At 45.0% G+C, this 19,483-nt stretch overlaps 1 protein-coding gene across 1 annotated transcript; it reads right to left on the reverse strand.

Moving 5' to 3' along the window:
• Positions 1-1,811: 1,811 nt before the first annotated feature.
• LOC120561898 (zinc finger containing ubiquitin peptidase 1) lies at positions 1,812-18,963 on the reverse strand. Its single transcript, XM_039805232.1, has 11 exons — positions 18,849-18,963; positions 16,762-17,235; positions 15,468-15,569; positions 14,703-14,762; positions 13,343-13,442; positions 11,991-12,208; positions 6,508-6,696; positions 3,824-3,989; positions 2,830-2,990; positions 2,101-2,321; positions 1,812-2,002 (listed from the first exon to the last, which is right to left on the reverse strand). The coding sequence occupies exons 2-11, from the start codon at positions 17,225-17,227 to the stop codon at positions 1,955-1,957; spliced, it is 1,731 nt and encodes a 576-aa protein (XP_039661166.1). The 5' UTR covers positions 17,228-17,235; positions 18,849-18,963; the 3' UTR covers positions 1,812-1,954.
• Between the last annotated feature and the right edge of the window lie 520 nt (positions 18,964-19,483).

The raw sequence follows: 19,483 nt of genomic DNA on the forward strand, positions 1-19,483 counted from the left end.
CATAGTGGCCCCCAACTGAAAATTTTAGGGGCACAACCAAAAGGTGCTGTAGAAATAAAGTTGCCTTGCCTTACAACCTCAGCCTGTCAGTCAGTCACCAGGGCACAGAAACCACTGCTGTGCCTGCTCGGCTCCGAGGAAGTGTAACGTCAACAGCACCGCGACTGCTTTCGGGTCGCCATTAATATCATATCACAGCAGACGCTGTCTGCGTGAAGTTATGAAAAACTGTAACCACACTTGAAACATGAGGCATTTCCGTGACTCACTGGGACTTCCACAAAACTGCCGAGCCGACGTAGTTTGCATCGTCTGCAGCTCTGCGTGTGTGTGCGTGTGTGTCAGAGCTCTGCTCTGTCAATTCTCAAAGAGGACAGATAAGCTTGCGCTTACGCGCTCTCAGGTACCGAAATTTCAACGTTTAAAAAAGGGGGCAAATTTACTGGTTGCACATGTGACACAAATTTTGGTCGCAAAATTACTTAGAATTACTGCCCTGCTGGCAGTAATTCTATTGTCTTAAATCAACAAGGTCATTATTGCGCTATACTGCCACCTACTGACACAGAATATTATTTAATTTCTCTGCCAGTCATCATATTGAGGCACAGATGTGCATCAATGGAAAATTATTTGCAGTAACTCAATAAAAAAAATGTGTTGGACCAATTAAGTAAAATCGGATAATTTCCCACGGCACACAGGACAAGCTCTCACGGCACACTAGTGTGCCGCGGCACAGTGGTTGAAAATCACTGACGTAGATAGCTCACCTGGAGACTGAAGACATTCAGGAACCGTATCTCACTCAAAACAGCATGGATGTTTTTTTTTTCAAAGTTTGTATGCGTGTGGAAGCACCAGAGACACAAAATAACACCCCAAATCTGATTTGTTTTTCATAATATGGGCACTTTAAAGGTGCTCAAAGCGATGTTGGTGATGTCACTTCTTGTTGACGTTTGAAGTATTGTCAAACAAAACGGAGTCTAGCCTGCCCCTCCCTCCTCCTCATCCCCCCCCCCGTGCTTCCGTGCACAAGCCCCCCCCACCCCCAAATCCTTCTTGTCGGTTATTGGCTGGACCACTGTTTGTTATGTTTGGTGGTGCAGGTTGGCGCAGCTTGTTTTTGTTGCCGTTTGTGGAGCCTGGGCTGTCTACAGAGACTGCGTTTTTTTTTTTTTTTTTACAGTGTGTTCAGGGGACAGGCAGCTAGCGGATAGTGAGGAGATGTTCGCTGTATGTGACAAAAAAAAAAAAAGTAGCCTAAGAAACACGTGACATCGCTTAGAGCACCTTTAAAAAACGGTCCTAATTGTATTTGTGATGGTTTTGCTAGAAACGTACCTTGCTGGTAAAATGAAATCCGTTCACGGGAGCAGACTATTTCTCCATCTTTGACCAACCAGCGAGTCCTCACATTCTGACCACCGCATGCTCATTTTAGAATATTAAAAAAACAAAAATCACATGACATTTGGTCCTCTGCACCTTGCCCCCCCGGATGTTAATGTTTGACACTGTTTATGAGGGGAATGCAGGTGACTGGCCGTCCTCTATGAAACACATCAGAAAAACAGTTGGAGCCTAAACTCCCTCACCACGCACCACGCCGTTGTAAAGGTGTGTCACAGTAAGGAGAGTAAACCACCTACGCAATCAAATATCTGAGTTTTGACATTTGCACTTATTGTAACGGTGGGATTCTCTGGGAGCCGGGGCGGACGAGGCCGCTGCATGTCTGTGGTCAGACACGGTTGTTCTGCTCCATTTCCTCTCTCACACACACACATTAACTGGGAATACGTGAACAGCATGGAGGGAACACAGTTTATTAAAAACATAAATAAGGCTACATTACAACATTTATTAGCAAATGAATACATTAAATACTTCCTGAAATCAAAAGTATGTTGACAGTAAAAGCGGATAGAAGAGATAAAGAAGTTCCTGTTCAGGGGATCCTTTCAGCGCGTAATGTCCTCGAGTTTAAGATGCTGATCTGGACACACAAAACAAAGAGTGCTGCTGTTATATACACACACACACACACACACACACACACACACACGCACACGCACACGCACACGCACAGCTGACCTGTTTCTCCTCAGCAGACAGCGTGCCCTGCACCGCCACCACCTGGTACTGTTTGTGCTTCAGGCTGCCGGGGAACTTGCGGACGTGGCGGACGGCGTGGGAGACGCTGTCCCTGCTCAGCAGCTTCCTGGTGTCTGACGCCGAGGTGCCGGGGTCCAGAAGCAGAAGGCACAGGCTCCCGTTCTTCTTCTGCTCCAGGCCCACGATGGAGCGGCTGTGACCTGCAGGGAGGACACACAAGCCCCCGCCCCAACCCGAAAGCTTAAAAATGCCGTCACGAGTGGACAGCTCTAGGTACACGTGTTCCCACTAGGATTGGGCGTCGAGAAAAAAAATGATCGGTTCTTTAATGGAATCGTTTGGAGGATCATGGGCTCCAAATTTATTATGTGCAAGTTTTTTATTTTTTTTTTCCCTCTCTCTCGATTAATCGTTTGGTCTATCAAGATGTCAGAAAATGGTGAAAAACGTCGATCCCACTTTCTCAAAGGCCAAGGTGAGGTCTTTAAATGTCTCGTTTTCTCAATCCAAAACTCAGACATTCAGTTTAATATATTTAAAAACATCAACAACAAAAAAATAAAATAAAAAATGACTTCACAGCGGTTAATCGATTATCGAAATAGTTGGAGGTTATTTATCTTCCGATCGACTAACCGATTAGTCGACAAACAGCTGCAGCTCTACAGTAGTAAACAATATCAGCAGTGGATCGCTGCTGCTGTGTACCTTGGTGCTGCAGGTACAGCGGGGGCATGGAGGTGTGCACGAGTCGGGGGGGCAGTCTGCTGCTCCTGCTGGACTGCTGGAAGTACTGCTTGACCCAGTCAAAGAGCCGCGGGTGGGTGCCGCCTGGGCCGCTCGGCTGATGGAAGTCCATGATGCGAGCACTGGGAACACACACAGGACACGGCGCACTGAGTCTTACTTCAGCCAGAAGACTTGGGGCTCGAATTTAACGATCTCAGCGCACGGCGCAAGTGCGTTTAGGGCGTGTCCAAATCCACTTTTGACGGCGGAAAAAAAAGGGTCTGTGCGCCCAGCGCATGGTTCAACCAATCAGAGAGTCATCTCCCATTCCCTTTAAAAGCCAGGCACGTTTGCGGTTACGATGGAGGATTTGCACCGTAACATTTTTATTTGTAATCTTTTGCATGCGTGTGTGCTGCTGCGCTTCCCTGTGTGTGTGTGTGTGTGTGTGTGTGTGTGTGTGTGTGTGTGTGTGTGTAACAAGCATAGTATGCGTGAGCTGTGCACGAGCCTAGGCCTAATTCGCTGTTAAAATAACAATGAAATGCTGCGCTATTGACTTCAAACCAGGTTTTTGTTGGTCAATGGTGCGATCACTTCCCGCTTGCCTCAAGATAGCAATACGTCCAGAATGCACCTGAACACACCTCCCTGTAAGACCAGCACGCCCATGGGCGCACAGATGGGCGCAGGTGCATTTGCTATTTAAGCGACGCGGGCGCTGGACGGGAAGTTGACAACTGCGTCGGTCTTAAACTAGCAAAGGCGCTTTGCGTCAGGCTAAGACCGGGCCCTTGCACACGCATCGAAGCGCAGCCAAGCAACGCAGACCCGAGCCATCTTCTCGCGCCGTTCAACCGCGCAAAGCAGTAACAAGCAGTAAGAAAAAGATGAAATGGGCTACGTCGCTGATGAGGGAGGCGTTAATACGGCACAGGTTAATAAATGATGGTTATTAGAGCGTAGCGCTTGCCTGATTCCCAGAGAGGTGAGGAGGGCGTAGATCTCTGTGGCGCCGATCCAGGCTCGTGTTCCCTGCAGCCGCTGGTTGAAGTGGGACGCGCCGTTGGGATCCAACCCTTCTTTCCAAGCGTCCTCGATCATACGCTGCAGCCGGGGGATGCTGGGCACGGCCTTCTCTGGAGCAGAAAGGAGAACCTTCGAGTCAACGGGGAAAGGACGGACGCGTTGGACGGCTGCACGCCTGGAGGGCTGAATTTCAGATGTTGCCATCCGAATCACACTTTATACTTCCAAAACTCTGAACAAATAGATATAAACACTCCTTTGTACCTGCAGCCATTCTAATTTTTAATTCTATAAAGAACCATAGATAACTTGATTTATTGTTTATGTTTTTAAATTTGCCTGCAAGGTAGGCATTCTCTGTATTGTGTGTACGATTGTGTGTGATTTTATTATACTACCTGCTGCACAACAAATTGCCCCACTGGGGGACAAATAAAGTAACTTGACTTGACTTGTAACGCTGGGCACTTTTGTTATTAAATCGGCCATCGCAGCTCACTTTCTTCTCAGTGGATCGTGTCATCAGACGTGAAATGTTTTGACGTGGTCTTGGACCTTGGCGTACCCATTCTGTTCTGGTGGAGAATTGCTAGTACGTCAACTATACCTTTCTGTTATTATACAGCGCATGGCTCATCGGCCAACAGTTTGGCTACAGCTCAGCAGAGAGTCAGTCGTCAGCAGCTGTCAACAAGCCTACAGAAGGACAGATACTAATCCGTACAACAATAGTGCAGAACGAGGGACAAGACAGGATGTGCTTTGAGTCAGCAGCGCGGTGGAAGGCACTCCCTGCGCTTCAGAGTCATCATGCTTACACTGCGGGCCGCTTACCCAAAAAAGGGAGGGCGTGTTCAGATCATCATCATCATCAGAATGGAGAAAATGACACTCAAAACTGATGAACAATCTGCAGATTCAAATGAACCGATGACTCTTTTGGATGAACTCTGCGACCACGGCAACACATCTGACTTCGTTCTCTATAGCAACAGTGACCGAGGCTCATGGGTAATATAGCATTTAGAGCCATCTGCCAAACTAATGGAAAATACATGTTTTGGGTTTTTGGGCCGGACATTAAGGAGATCACTGAATACATTTACGGGGGCTTAAAAACTCTGCACATATGATGTACAACGCTGGTTTCAAACATACATATTCAAATATTGTGGCAGAACTACCATCAACTCTAGCGCTGCAACTAATGGTTATTTCATAGTTTGGTCATCTGTGGATTATTATCTGGATGAATGGATCGGTCGTTTGGTGTCTACAATGTCAGAAAACGGTGAAAAATGTGGATCAGTTCTTCCAAAAAGCCCAGGACGTCCTCAAATGTCTGGTTTTGTCCACAACTCAAAGATATTCAGTTTAGTGTCACAGAGGAGACAAGAAACTAGAACATATTCACATTTAACAAGCTGATAGCACACAAGTTTGACTGTTTTTTTTAAATAAAAAAGTGACTTAAGCAGAGTAATCAATTGTCAAAACAGTTGGAGATTAATTTAATAAAGAACTAATCAATGTATCTATTAATTCGTTGCTGTTCTAATAAATTCCTAGCCTGGTCCTACCAGACTCTGGTCCATTTCATTTGTCCAGAGAGTCTGGCCACTCTCCGTTGACAAGTGTTAACTTCCTAGAAGGCGGGTACTCTGTTGAAGTTTAAAACTATTGGATCTGCCCAGAGCCTCTCTGGTAGCCTGGCTCCGCCCTCCTATGTCCTGCCTGGTAGCGAAATTACGAATCCCACTATGGCCACGCCAAGACCCGCCCTACGAAGCAGCTCGATTGGTTGGGGTTAGGAATTTGACCTCGAGTGCTTAAGGTTAGGATAGCCGATTGGTCAAGGGATAGCACCTGAACTAATGGGGTTACGTTACCTGGCGTAAGCATTGACGCCTCGCCAATAAATGCTGTTGAAGGGCGGGTCTTGGCGTGGCCATAGTGGGATTCGTAATATCTCTGTCTGGTAGGACCAGGCTAACAGGAGGGGAGACGACAACAACTATCAGCTCAGCATCGCTAGCGTTAGCCTTAGCCAACTCCTTCACCACTGACGGAGAAAGATTGTTCTCGCTCGGGCTTTAACGTCTGGATATGCGGCAGCGTTGCCACAACGGACCGAACGGCTTCGCTCGCATCCGTCTTTCTCCGCCGCTATTACGGAACTCACCGAAGGTTACCGAACCTCAACGTCCCCGTTCTCCGCCCCACCCTCTGTTCGTGGATTGAACCGCCAAATATTTGGCCGGAGAAAACCCAAGAACATACGGACGGAGTAGTGAAGGGAAATGAAAATTGAGCGGAAGTACGTAGGAGGGCGGAGCCAGGCTAATAAATTCCCAGATATGCATCTCTTACCTTTTGAAGCTTATATTAGAAACCTTTATTTCTCATATATTTCAGCAAGACGCCTCTGTGTTTTCTGACCTGCTCCTGTTTTCAACCCTTAAATACATAATATATAATCACGCCATGTCAGACTCACCGAGAACTCTGAGAATACACATGCTACGGGCCTTTATCAGCTCGTGCTGGACCAGTTTTTCTTTCAATTTCCACAAAAACCAAAAAGACAGAACCGTGCGGGACTGGTATATACGCCGAGTGATTGTGCACCTTGTAGGAGGGCGGCGAATGCATCGATTGTGTGCAGCGAGGAGAGCAGCATCTGGAGGTTTCTGTAGCCGCAGCCCCAGCCTTTGTCCCCCGCCGAGGAGCAGTAGTGGTCCGTGTCCGCGCTCAGCCACACGTGGACACTGTCTCCGCACTCGGTCTGGTAGTACTCGTACAGCGCTCGGAGCACACCTAGACACAGAGGAAAGCAGGTCGGCTCGGGCACATTCCTGCAGCGTTGGTGACACACAGAGCTCACTCTGACTCACACACACACACACACACACAGATCACAGCTGGATGGTGAAATATCAAGAAATCATTGTGGAATTATTCCTTAGACCGTCCTTTACCACAATGGACCTTTTTCACAGCAGACATTTTGACGTGTCATAGTAGGAAAAGCACAGCTGAAATTGATAACCTCAATAATGGCTCAATTCCATCAAATGTCTAGGGTTGGGTACCGTTTGGATTTTTACGATTCCAACGCCGAATCGGTACTTTTAAAACGATTCCGATTCCTAAACCGATTCTTCAAAAACATAAAAGAAAGGCTCTTTCATGAAGTTTTTTTAAAATTGAAAATTATTAAAATGTAACTATATTCACGTTTTAAAGTACTTAAATATATATAATAAGTAAACCTAAGTCACCTAACACATAACTACAATAATTTAACAAATAACAGTTACACTATTAACAAGTAACAACAAAATAAATGTTGAGTTGGTATGCCAACCAGCTTCAAACTTTAGCAGTTCTTTTGAAGAAGAATGACCATATTATCCTTCTCTGGCAAGATAGGACACCCCTCCTGACTTATGGCATGTCCTGCTAGAGCTGGGCAATATATCGATATTATATCGATATCGTGATATGAAACTAGATATCGTCTTAGATTTTGGATATAGTAATATGTCATAAGTGTTGTCTTTTCCTGGTTTTAAAGGCTGCATTACAGTAAAGGGATGTCATGTCCTGAACTTACCAGACTGTTGTAACTGTTCTATTATTTGCCTTTACTCACTTAGTCATTATATCCACATTACTGATGATTATTCATCAAAAATCTCATTGTGTAAATATTTTGTGAAAGCACCAGTAGTCAACACTACAATATTGTTGCGGTATCGATATCGAGGTATTTGGTCAAAAATATCGTGATATTTGATTTTCTCCATATCGCCCCGCCCAGTCTGCCGCTGTCTGGAGCGACAGGGGGAAAATATTTCAGCTGGAACCGAAATTTGCGTTCTAATCCCGTCTGAATACTACCGGTTGTGTAGGAAACTGGTTCCATAGTGGAACTGGGTTTCGGTACCCAACCCTACAAGTGTCCCAGTAAACTATTTCAGTGAGTCAGAATGCACAATACCAGGGCCTCTCCTAAGTGGAATGCAGCCAGCATTAATGGTTTTGAATACACCTGTGCTTTTCCTACATGTCAAAACGTCTGCCGGGAAAAAGGTCCACAGATCTTTGAATATCTGATTGATTTTATGAGATCTTATATGTCATAATTATGAGAGGCTAAGCCATAATTACAAGAAGACATAATCAGCAGGTAGCGGTATGTGTTTCAGCACATGCACAGTGGACAGACACATGGAGTGTACTGTGCACGAGCCACTGACTGATGTGTTGGCGACAAAACGAGAGCTCATGACTTTCACACTTGAAGTCATTTTAAATGAGTTACTTATAAAAGTGATAAAACTAAAGTTCCCTGCCAGGTAGTACGCACTACAGTTAAAGCAGCGTTTTAAAAAAAGTTCATAAAAACTTAAGATTCTCAAGATTACCTAAAGTACCAAAGAACTGAACACTGACAGCATTCCGTTAATGAGCCATGACGTTGGGAGAAGGAAATATGGATATAAAAAGTTTTTTTTTTTTCTCATATAGACAGTGTGTCGCTTGCCTTTTTGGCACAGTGCAGTGCAACACAGGGAGCTGCCGTTTGTCCCAACACAGTCTCATGCCTCCTGATTTTAGGAGACGTTTTTAGTGTTAACCGCCAATCCAACGGCACACTTGGTTGACAAATGAAGTCGAAACTTGGACCTCTAAAGAAGACAGCAGGAACGATGTAGCGAGGCCGAGACAAGTACAGGGGCAGTACAAAGGTCTCGTTTTTACACTGGGGAGGCACTGGCCATGCATTCCCTTTGTCAGTCCCTCCAGAAAAATGCGATTATGTGATCGCATAATTCAATGCATAATCAGCCAAAGTCTGCATATTTATGCAGGGACCGCATTTTTTTCAAATATGCCGCACATTCGCCGCATAAATTGCCGATTTCCTGCGCAAAATATGCGGGGCTTGCATGATTTCATAATCCCCGCATTGTCGTTATAAAAAAGTCACATATATCTTAACGGAAAGTTGAAAAATGTCGCGTTTACTTCACACAAGAGCAGCCATTTCCAACGTGAACATCATCGAAAAGCAGAGTGTTGGGGGAAAAAATTTGTGGCAGGATAACAAGTTTAAGTGCTGAGGTCACAAATGGGGCTCCATACTAGAGTTTAGATTCTCTGCCCGAGCCGGACCCGACCCAACCCAACCCACGGGTCGGGCCGATTTTTAACGCCGTTATGATTGGGCCAGGCCGGGCCCTTGATCAAGCATTTGTGTTTTTTTTAATCATTACTTTATTAGCCTTATTCGGTGGGGAGCAAGCTATGCCTCTCCAGCTTCTCCCGTAGCTCTATGTCCTGCACTGACTTGAGTGGGAGGTAAACTGGGCTACATCGTGCCTCCCCCCTCTGCAGCACTGTTGTCGGCCAGCGCGTCGGCATGCAGACCGTGGCGAAGGACGGTATTAATTAGGTGATGGAGACAAGAAAGTCTCCTGTATGGTTCCAGGGCTTTGATTATGCTGCTGCCTTGATCGGTTACCCACACTATTCGTCTGAGGGAGATTGGGGGGGGGGCTTACGTATTTTTTCATTCGGATCCATTTGCGACCCATTCCATTCTGAATAAACAAACGGCGCAGTTTACTTGCTTCGTCCTTGTTGCATTAACCGGTATTCATTAAGATAATTCTAAACAGATTTCTGTAGTTCAAACAACTCGGAATTGTAGTTGAGAACGTCAGTTATAACGGCCCACGCATTAAAACAATGTCAGGTTTAAATCGGGCTCGGGCTCATAAAAAGGGTAGGGCCTTTTTTTGGACCCGATCTAAGCTCTACTCCATACACATCATGGGACATCTATCCTGCCTGCTGATGACAGTCCAATAGAAACGGACACTGTGACAGTGTCTCATCTTCCCTAGTTCCTCTGCATGCCTCACTCATTGAGTTGCAGAGCTGACAGTAGTTTGTATAAGCAGCTGAATATGATATCGCATGATGATGAGATTAGACGCGCACACACACACACACACACACACACACACACACACACACACACACACACACACACACACACACACACACACACACACACACACACACACACACACACACACAATGACGGAGATTAACTAAAAGAACAGTTTGTGAAAGCTGCTGAGGAATGCTGAAGAACAGGATCAGGATAAAGAAAGATGAGTGGGTGAATACTGACGCGTGACAATACAAGCCACAAGCCACTCAGCGCGTTTCTGTGCACAGCAGTAACCCGGTCTTACCCCGGTTAAGTGAATAACCGGGTTCTGCCAGTTCTCCCTGTATACATGAGCGGGGAAGAATGGGATGAATGACGGGAGCAACTCCACCTCCGGGACGATATGTGGCGCTCTGCAACGCACAACTGGTCAGAAGACAACTCGGAAAGCGTGCTAAACTAAGAACTGAGCCCTCCAGCTTGTTAACTGGCCGGCAGGCCGGCCACTAAAATTGAACTAGTAAAATTGAACAACTTAATGTTTCATTCACACACTCTGGTCACAGCGTAGGAAAGCAGATGAGAGACAGCTCTGTTTGGCTCGTTATCTGTGACCATTGCTGCACGAAGTGCATGCTGGGTGGAATTAGCAGGCTGACGTAAGCCAACTAACGTTAAAAGTTCACCAGCGATATTAGACTTTTTCCAAACTATCGGTATTTATAATGGCAGATACGTTTTGTTTGTTGTTTTTAAATATTCGTTTATCGGAATCATTTATAATGACAAAGAAATTATTCCGATAAATACATATTTAAAAAAAGAAATCGAATAAAACGGACGAAACCCCCTTCAACCATGTTCTGAGTGTTGGCGTTGCGTAGTCTGTCCACCAGAGGGCGCTCTACAACCTCCCTGTTGGTAACACTTTGTTTTGTTCAAAGGACTTTAAGTTTCATATCTTAAGTTTGTATTTTTATACATTTTATTCATCCGAACTTTAATATATTTTGATGTTCCTCTGTTCTGCTGTGACAAAAGTTTATTTTTGAATTGCATTATCATATTATTTTAGTGAGGACTCATAAATTACTAATGTTTGGGAACTCCGTTTATGTTTTGTTACGCATTCCTGGATCTCCCTCTCTCAGCTGCGTGGCGTGTCCGTTTTTATTTCGGCTCCCGTGTTAACAGGTCAGAGCTTGCACACTGCCTGCGTGACGCGCACGTCTCAGGCGCGGCTCGAGCCACGCCAAAAACGGCTTGCATGCTAGAAATAGAACCGACGCCTATTTTGCAAGCGTGTTGGAAGCGTTTCCAGGCAAAATAGAATAGGAAAAGATGTTTATATGTCATTTTGACACAATTACATATTAATAAATGACATGTTGATGTTTGAAAGTCTCTAGGTTTTGATATAAATGTAATAAAAAAATAAAAAGAGTCTAATATTGCACCTGTCAATCTGCGAAATATTCTGTTGCCTATTTATGCCTATATTTATGTTTAACATGGTATTTCATTTTATCAATGGGAAACATACATGTGTCCAGACAAGGCTAGCAGCAGCAGCGCCGCGTCAGACACCTTTCTGGTGTGCAAAGAGAGAAAAATCCACGCAGCCGCCACGTACTTGAAACGCAACAGAAACGCCGCGCTCACGCCACGCAGCCAGTGTGTAACCGGCCTTATTTCTGCCCCGAGGAACGAGCATCGAGGAGGGATCACGGACGAGGGATCATGGAGGAGCGAGCATCGAGGAGGATTTATCGAGGCGCTACAGGCGAGGCAGCCTGAGCGCCTTCCTGGAAGCCGTGCAGCTGAAGGAGTTGCTAACTCCGCCCAAACAGCTGAAGAATGAATGGGACGCTTCAGAGGAAAGGACGTCTCCGCTCTCTAAAACACATTTCCTCGGTTCCTCTCTCCTCCCCCATGATTTCCTCGCATGTCTCCTTGACTTAAAGTGTCTGTCTCAGCTACATATATGTATAATAAAACATATGTCTCATTATTGTACTGTTAGAGAGTGAACTGAACATTGTGTTGGAATGAAAAGGCAGAGTCAGTGATGGGCACACAGGGCTGCCCGCTGCCCTGCAGAGCAGCAGTGGGTCTTGTGTAACAGGACATAAACCCGACATACCCCGAGTTCTGGTTCTGCCATCGTCAACCCCTGAGGCCAGAGACTCCATCATCTCAGCCCTCTGACAGTGGAACTCTGCGGGGGCCATGAGGCCCCGGGCCACTGCTCTCTCCATGGTCCTCTCCATCTGTCTGCTGTAGCCCCCCCCGCCGTCCAGACCAAACTGCCTCTGCACAAACACAGCACACAGGACGGCTTCAGGACACCCAAGCATGTGTTACATGAACACAGAGAGAAACCAGCAGCACACACACACACACACACACACACACACACACACACCCACACACACACACACACACACACACGACAATGTTTAAACACATGAAGAACACAGGGTTTCCTTTAGGATTATTTTTTTTTAGCAGTGGGGGCCGGTCCAAACACCTCCCCCGCCCCCTTGAAATGGAACGGACACTTTGCTGCAACACAAACACATATTTATTCACACACATAATGAGGCATATTTTCAGTTGGGATTGAACTGTATTTTTTGAGTTACTATATAGGCCAACTTTGATCTTGACATATAGGCCAAGCATTCTGTAGCAAATAACAATAAACCCACTATTAATGACATTATCTTAATGCAGTGTAACTACTTCAGCATGTAAATAATGCACCTCAAATACAAACGTGAGCAATCGCTATTATATCGAATCCACAGCCACGTGCAATTTAGCTCGCAGGTGAAGAACACACACACACACAAGTTAACCTAATTTAAATTTGCTAGACCAGGCTTAAATGTACTGACAACATAAGTTATACGACTTAGTTTTCAAGGACGTACCGGCGTACGGTCAAATCAACATAGAGGAAACTCTGGAACACCCATGGAACTGGGGGTGGTGGTCGATTAGTTAGTTTAAGCTACACTGTAAGAATTTCTCCCATCTAGCGGTAAAATTGTATATGACAACCAACTGAATATTACTTTCTAGCCCCTCCCATTCCGAGTGAGTTATGACTCCTACGGTGGCCATATTACTCCAAGAACACTCTCTCTCTCTCTCTCTCTCTCTCTCTCTCTCTCTCTCTCTCTCTCTCTCTCTCTCTCACAAACTCTCTCTCTCTCTCTCTCTCTCTCTCTCTCTCTCTCTCTCTCTCTCTCTCTCTCTCTCTCTCTCTCTCTCTCTCTCTCTCTCTCTCTTTCACACACTATTCTTTTTCTTCTCAACACTGGTTTAACACTTGTCATTCCATCTCACTATGACATTAATCCACAACCTGCCTGCATTCTTGAACTCCATCTCTTCCTGCGCCTCCAGCTGCTTCTTTCAGCTCCATTTCTGTCCTTCCATCTTCATCAGATCAGATACCTCATACATTCACTTACATAACCCACCTACTGCGCATTTGCGTGGTCTAAATGCAGCTCCACATGCTCCTGCAGAGAGAAGCTGTCACTGCAGACCACAGAGCACATGGGGCACTCAAATCTCCGCTCTCCTACAGAACAGATGAGAAACTCCACGTCAGTCCAGTTATGACAAACCGAATTCGAACGGAGACAGAGGAGACGGGCTGACGGGCCGGCTGCATTGCAGGTGTAACGTCTGCGGAGCGGACGCTTGAACCCTTCATCACTGGAACTGGCGACAACCGGGCACGAGAGCGGCGCGCAAGTGGCGCGGCGCGCAAACGGAAAATAGGGCTTTCATTTCTATTTCTTTTGAGGTGAGGTTTCTCTTTAACACAGAAATGAATCACGAAGTGGCTATTTTTCTTTTAAACTAAACTACGATGTACAGGAAATGTCTTAATGAGTTAATATAACGATGTTAATGAGTGCGATCTTATTTCCCGTCACCTGCGTCCTCTGGAAACAGCGGACAGTAGATTGATGTCTCCCAGCGCTGTGCTGGCTCCAAAAAATGGAAGAAACAACAACAACAACAACGATGCCAGAGGGAAAGCTCACTGTCTCGCCGTGAATCCTACGCCGCGGGGCACTGCAGGCGTAGCCGGTTAAAAAGACACATTCAGCGGCACAACCGCAAACGCTCCGTATACGCTATGTGTGCAGTGTAGCCAAAACGCCACGGTCTGTGCTAGGGCTGCGACTAACCATTATTTTCATAGTCGATTAATCGGTCGATTATTTTCTCGATTATTCGATTGGTTGTTTGGTCTATAAAGAATAATGGTGAAAAATGGGGATCAGTGTTTCCCAAAAGTGCAAGGTGACATCCTCAAATGTCTTGTTTTGTCCACAACTCAAAAGGTATTCAGTTTCCTGTCCCAGAGGAGAGAAGAAACTAGAACATATTCACATTTAAGAAGCTGGAATCAAAGAATTTTTGCTTTTGTCTTAAAAAAAAAAAAAAATGTACTGAAACCGACTAATCGATTATCAAAATAGTTGCCGATTAATTTAAGAGTTGACAACTAATTGATTAATCGATTAAAAGGTGCAGTAGGTAAGTCTTATAAAACTAACTTTCTGTCATATTTGCTGAAACTGACACTATGTTCCAGTAGAACTACATGAATTATGTAATATAAAAAAAAATCCAGCTGCATCATCAGCATCAGGCTGATTAACAGCCAACCAATTTCATGCTGTCACGTTGCGTTTTTCTTTTACAAATGAAGAGACATCATCCACCTCGGCTGGATGGAGAGAAGATCATTTTGTTGTTCGACATACCGGCCAGCGGCCGATACAAAAGACGCCGACTGTGCCGTGTTCTGTCGGAGGAGACACACCTGAGCGACTGCTGGCTGCCGGCGATGTCCTGGCTGGTGAACACGCCTCCGGTGCTGACCCTGAACACACAAACAGTCAGGAAGAATGTACACATACATGGCTCCTTCTGCTCTGATCCCTGCCGACTGGGTTTGTTTTTGTGGGGAGCATATTCCCCGGAGTCCTTATGCTTTTATTTTATTTTTTTTCGCTCAGCATGTTTCTTTGGATTAGGATGGCACCTAAATCATGGTTGCAGTTGTCGCCGTGGTCCTGCTCCACGCCCTGCTGTGCCCTGTTACACCCTGCTATGCTCTGCAATGCCCTGCTACGCCCTGCTGTGCTCTGCTACGCCCTGCTACGCCCTGTAGCGCACTGCAGTGCCCTGCAACACCATGAACTACTACAACTACTATTTCTAGTCACTGATCCATTATCTTTATTGTGACTATCATTGCCACTGTTCATCACACCCCCAACCGGCACTGTCAGACACTACCTACAAAGAGCCTGGTTTTTCCTTGCCACTGTCGCATTTATGCATGCTCTTGGGGGGAATCACTGGAATTGTTGGGTCTTTGTAAATTATAGAGTGGGGTCTAGACCTACTCTATCTGTAAAGTGTCCTGAGATAACTCCTGTTATGATTTGATACTATAAATAAAATTGAAATTGAACTGAATTTGTGCCCCCTGAGGAAAAGGGCCCGGATCCTTGGCAGGATGGCTGTGTGCTGGTAACAACAGGTAACTGAACATAGTTGTGTACATGGCAGAGGGAGTTACCTTCATGGGAGCGCTGTTCCTGCAGATGCAACTCCACATGCTCCTGCAGGAGGAAACAGCTGCTGCACACGAGAGCACACATGGGGCAGGAGAACAGCTTCTCTGGAACAAATACAGCACCGTTTCAAGCCTATGGGACTTTAAAAAGGTCCCATGGCGTGACAATTTCACTTTATGATGTTTTTTTAATATTAATAGGAGTTCCCCCACCCTGCCTATGGTCCCCCAGTGGCTAGAAATGGTGTAAACGGAGCCCTGGGTATCCTGCTCTGCCTTTGAGAAAATGAAAGCTCAGATGGGCCGATCTGGAATCTTCTCCTTATGAGGTCATAAGGAGCAAGGTTACCTCCCCTTTCTCTGCTTTGCCCTCCCAGAGAATTTGGCCCACCCATGAGAGAGAGAGAGAGACATCATGGCTTTCAAACAAGCAAAGTGGCAGTTGGTCAAGGCCACACCCCCACCCTCCACCTTGCCCGCCCCCCCCTCATTAGCTACAGACACAGAAATGGCACATCCTAAGGAAATCTCATTGTGGGACTGGCTCTAGTGGCTGTAATTCTGCACCAAGGCTGAATTTCGGGAAAGAGACTTTAGATACAGTATTAGGGGACCATTAAGGCCTATATAAAAGACTTCAGATACGGTATTAGGGGACCACTAAGGTCTATATAAAAGAGACTTCAGATACAGTATTAGGGGACCACTAAGGTCTATATAAAAGAGACTTCAGATACAGTATTAGGGGACCACTAAGGTCTATATAAAAGAGACTTCAGATACAGTATTAGGGGACCACTAAGGCCTATATAAAAGAGACTTCAGATACAGTATTAGGGGACCACTAAGGTCTATATAAAAGAGACTTCAGATACAGTATTAGGGGACCACTAAGGCCTATATAAAAGAGACTTCAGATACAGTATTAGGGGACCACTAAGGCCTATATAAAAGAGACTTCAGATACAGTATTAGGGGACCACTAAGGTCTATATAAAAGAGACTTCAGATACAGTATTAGGGGACCACTAAGGTCTATATAAAAGAGACTTCAGATACAGTATTAGGGGACCACTAAGGCCTATATAAAAGAGACTTCAGATAAAGTATTAGGGGACCACTAAGGTCTATATAAAAGAGACTTCAGATACAGTATTAGGGGACCACTAAGGTCTATATAAAAGAGACTTCAGATACAGTATTAGGGGACCACTAAGGCCTATATAAAAGCATCCAAAAAGCAGCAGGTCATAGGACCTTTAAAGTTTGAAATGAAAGTTTGACAAAGTTGAATCACCTTTTCTTGGTACAGACAGCCGGTATTGTTTGGCTTTAACTCCATCATTGTCCTCATTACAGGGCGCAACACACTCTGGACTTGTTTTAGCGGTCCGTGCTGTTGCAGTCTCCCCAGGTGGCGAACCCCCGGCATCTAGTGCCTTGTTGTGTTGAGCTAGCACCGAGTCTGTGGGGACGCTAGAGGCAGCGGGGGGTGTAACCCGGCTGCCCTCAGCCGAGCAGGATTGGGGTGTCTCAGTTCCAGCAGAGCAGCCGGACGGGGGCACAAAGCCAGCGGGACCTTGTGCTCCGGGCTGCTCCTCCGGATGTGCACAGCTGATGTGGAAGCAGAGCTCATCATAGGACACCCCCGACAGGGAACACAGGGGGCAGCGCAGCTCCTGCTCCAGGTGGCTGAGGACCAGGTGGGTTCTCATGTCCTCTTCCAACAGGAGTTCCTCGCCACATATTTCACAGGTCAGCATGGTGCAGCCTAAATGCAAACACACACACACTTTAACCATTTATTTATGTCCACATGAAGAAAATGGTACAGTGACACAAATATTACAGATGCAGTACAATAAATACGCAAACCCATGGACCAGTGGCATGCAGCAGGTCTTCTAAGTGCTTATATCACTTAATAAGCACAATACTCACTTCTTCAGGGTATAAGTAGCAACGTCTTCGCCATATGTGGCGGCTGCCAATAATAGCAGATATGGCACAGTACTTTGCAAGCTGTTTAGCGTACGCACGCACGCACGCACACACACACACACACACACACACACACACACACACACAGTAAAGGTGTCAGGTACTGAACGCTGGCACCAAAAGCATCTTCAGTAGCTCTCAGAGTGCCCTTCTAGTTCCTGATGAATTTGTTGCATAAATAAAAGTTGGCCAGTCTTTTTAAGTGAAATTCTCACTTTACAATTGTTCTCCATTGTACACACGTACACAAAATGGAACTCCAAACACAGGCTAACAGGGCCGCAGTGTTAACAACCATCAGTTGACAGTGGGACTCTGAAGCTGGGCTGCGACGGGAGAACAACTGAAGCTCACTGGAGAGTAGGGCTGTGCAATTAATCGAAATTTAATCGCGATTATGATTTCGGCTCCCAACGATCACAAAAACAGAATAATCGAGAAAAACAATTATTAGTTATAAGTGAACTCTTATTTTCTCTTGTGTTCTGAATGAAAAAATTAAGTTTAAATAGGAAACATATCAAGGCAAATTCAGTTGTTTTTTTTTACTGTTGATTTATGTAACTTTTTCAACGTTTTTTTTAAGTTCAATAACTGCAACATCTTTCCAGAAGTCAACGAGTAACCGTGTTAAATTATCGTGATTTCAATATTGACCAAAATAATCGTGATTATATTTTTTTCCATAATCGAGCAGCCCTACTGGAGAGATAGACTGGATCTCCTCTGCTGGCACAATGATTAATGAGTCTTTATTCTGCACATAACATTGTTATGCTATTGTGGGACCGGACAAAACAACATAAAACTACCCCTTTGTCTATACATTTGAATATGAAACGTGACCTCATGAAGCTGATGCTCTGCAAATTCATATTTGGAAGCTGTGGGTCTGGTTTTCAGAAGAAGAGGACACGCTTTTGAGAGTAGCATTTCATTTTTGATGGTATTCTCCGTTCAGTTCGGTTTCAGAGCTTTGAGAAAGAGGTTTAAACGGCTAACTGCGATGGGTCTCTGCTGAACGGAACCTTCACGTAGCCCAACGTTACCGTTAGCTTTCTAAAACGCTTAGCGCTCCGCTCCTGTTTGCTGCTCTGTGTCACGTTATATGGAGTACTGCCGACATTAAGACAGGTTAGTATTAGTCGGTAAATCGTGTTTATGACGCGCCGTGGTCCTGAGCCAAACTACCGTAAAAGAGAAGATGTTCTGAGTGGAACCTGGCATCAGTGTTGTTAACGTTAGACACCAGAACACATGTAGCTATGTAACGTTACCGTGAGTGCACACACCGATAGATTACGTTAGCGTTATATTTATATCTGTAGCTATACGTTTGACACATTCGACACTTTGAAATATTTTCAGTCGGAAGCTACTCACGGTCAATGAGATGCGTTTCACTTTCTTTTCTGCAGCTCCGAAACCATCGTGTATTGATAAATCCGGGGTTTATGGCGCCACCATGCAACTCTGACTTCCGACTTCCGGCTCAAACCTTCACAATAAAATAATATGATTAGGTTTTTTTTTGCACAATAGAAGATATATACATAATACATAATAGAAAAAGGGAGGAAGAAAGCCTGAAAGGCTTATTCAGAGCCCTCTTGTTATACAAAAAAAAACAACAACTAAAAGTTATATAATTACTAAACAGTAATTTCCCTTACTTTATCCTCCGCATCTCTGCATCTTAAAGTTCTCTTATGGTCTTATCAGCTCTTAATTTTGCTTGAAATAGTGAATTCCAGATTTGTAGGCCTACCATTCACCTGACTGGAAATAGGGGATGTTGTTCTTTGCAGCTACAAAAACAGTTCATATAGGTGTTCAACTGGGTCAAAAATCACGTATAAAGGAATTAGGCTTGGCATTTTGGTGCATACAAGAAACTTAAGAGGAAATAAAGATGAAGCCAAAACACTGCAGAGGTCAGAATATAAATATAGAATGAAGAAAAACTACAATAAACATAAGGAGTAAAACTACAACAAATATGTAGCCTACAATAATCG

The sequence above is a fragment of the Perca fluviatilis genome, chromosome 7 (genome assembly GCF_010015445.1).
Source record: "Perca fluviatilis chromosome 7, GENO_Pfluv_1.0, whole genome shotgun sequence".
Taxonomy (NCBI): Eukaryota; Metazoa; Chordata; class Actinopteri; order Perciformes; family Percidae; genus Perca; species Perca fluviatilis.

What these genes read in the sequence shown, in the direction of transcription:
- LOC120561898 (XM_039805232.1), bottom strand. Translation starts at nt 17,227, where the DNA reads ATGCTGACCTGTGAAATATGTGGCGAGGAACTCCTGTTGGAAGAGGAC. An exon ending in CTCACCTCTCTGGGAATCAG is followed by an intron (nt 2,991 to 3,823) that starts GCAAGCGCTACG and finishes GTGTGTTCCCAG; the next exon opens with TGCTCGCATCATGGACTTCC. An exon ending in GCTGTACCTGCAGCACCAAG is followed by an intron (nt 2,322 to 2,829) that starts GTACACAGCAGC and finishes TCCTCCCTGCAG; the next exon opens with GTCACAGCCGCTCCATCGTG.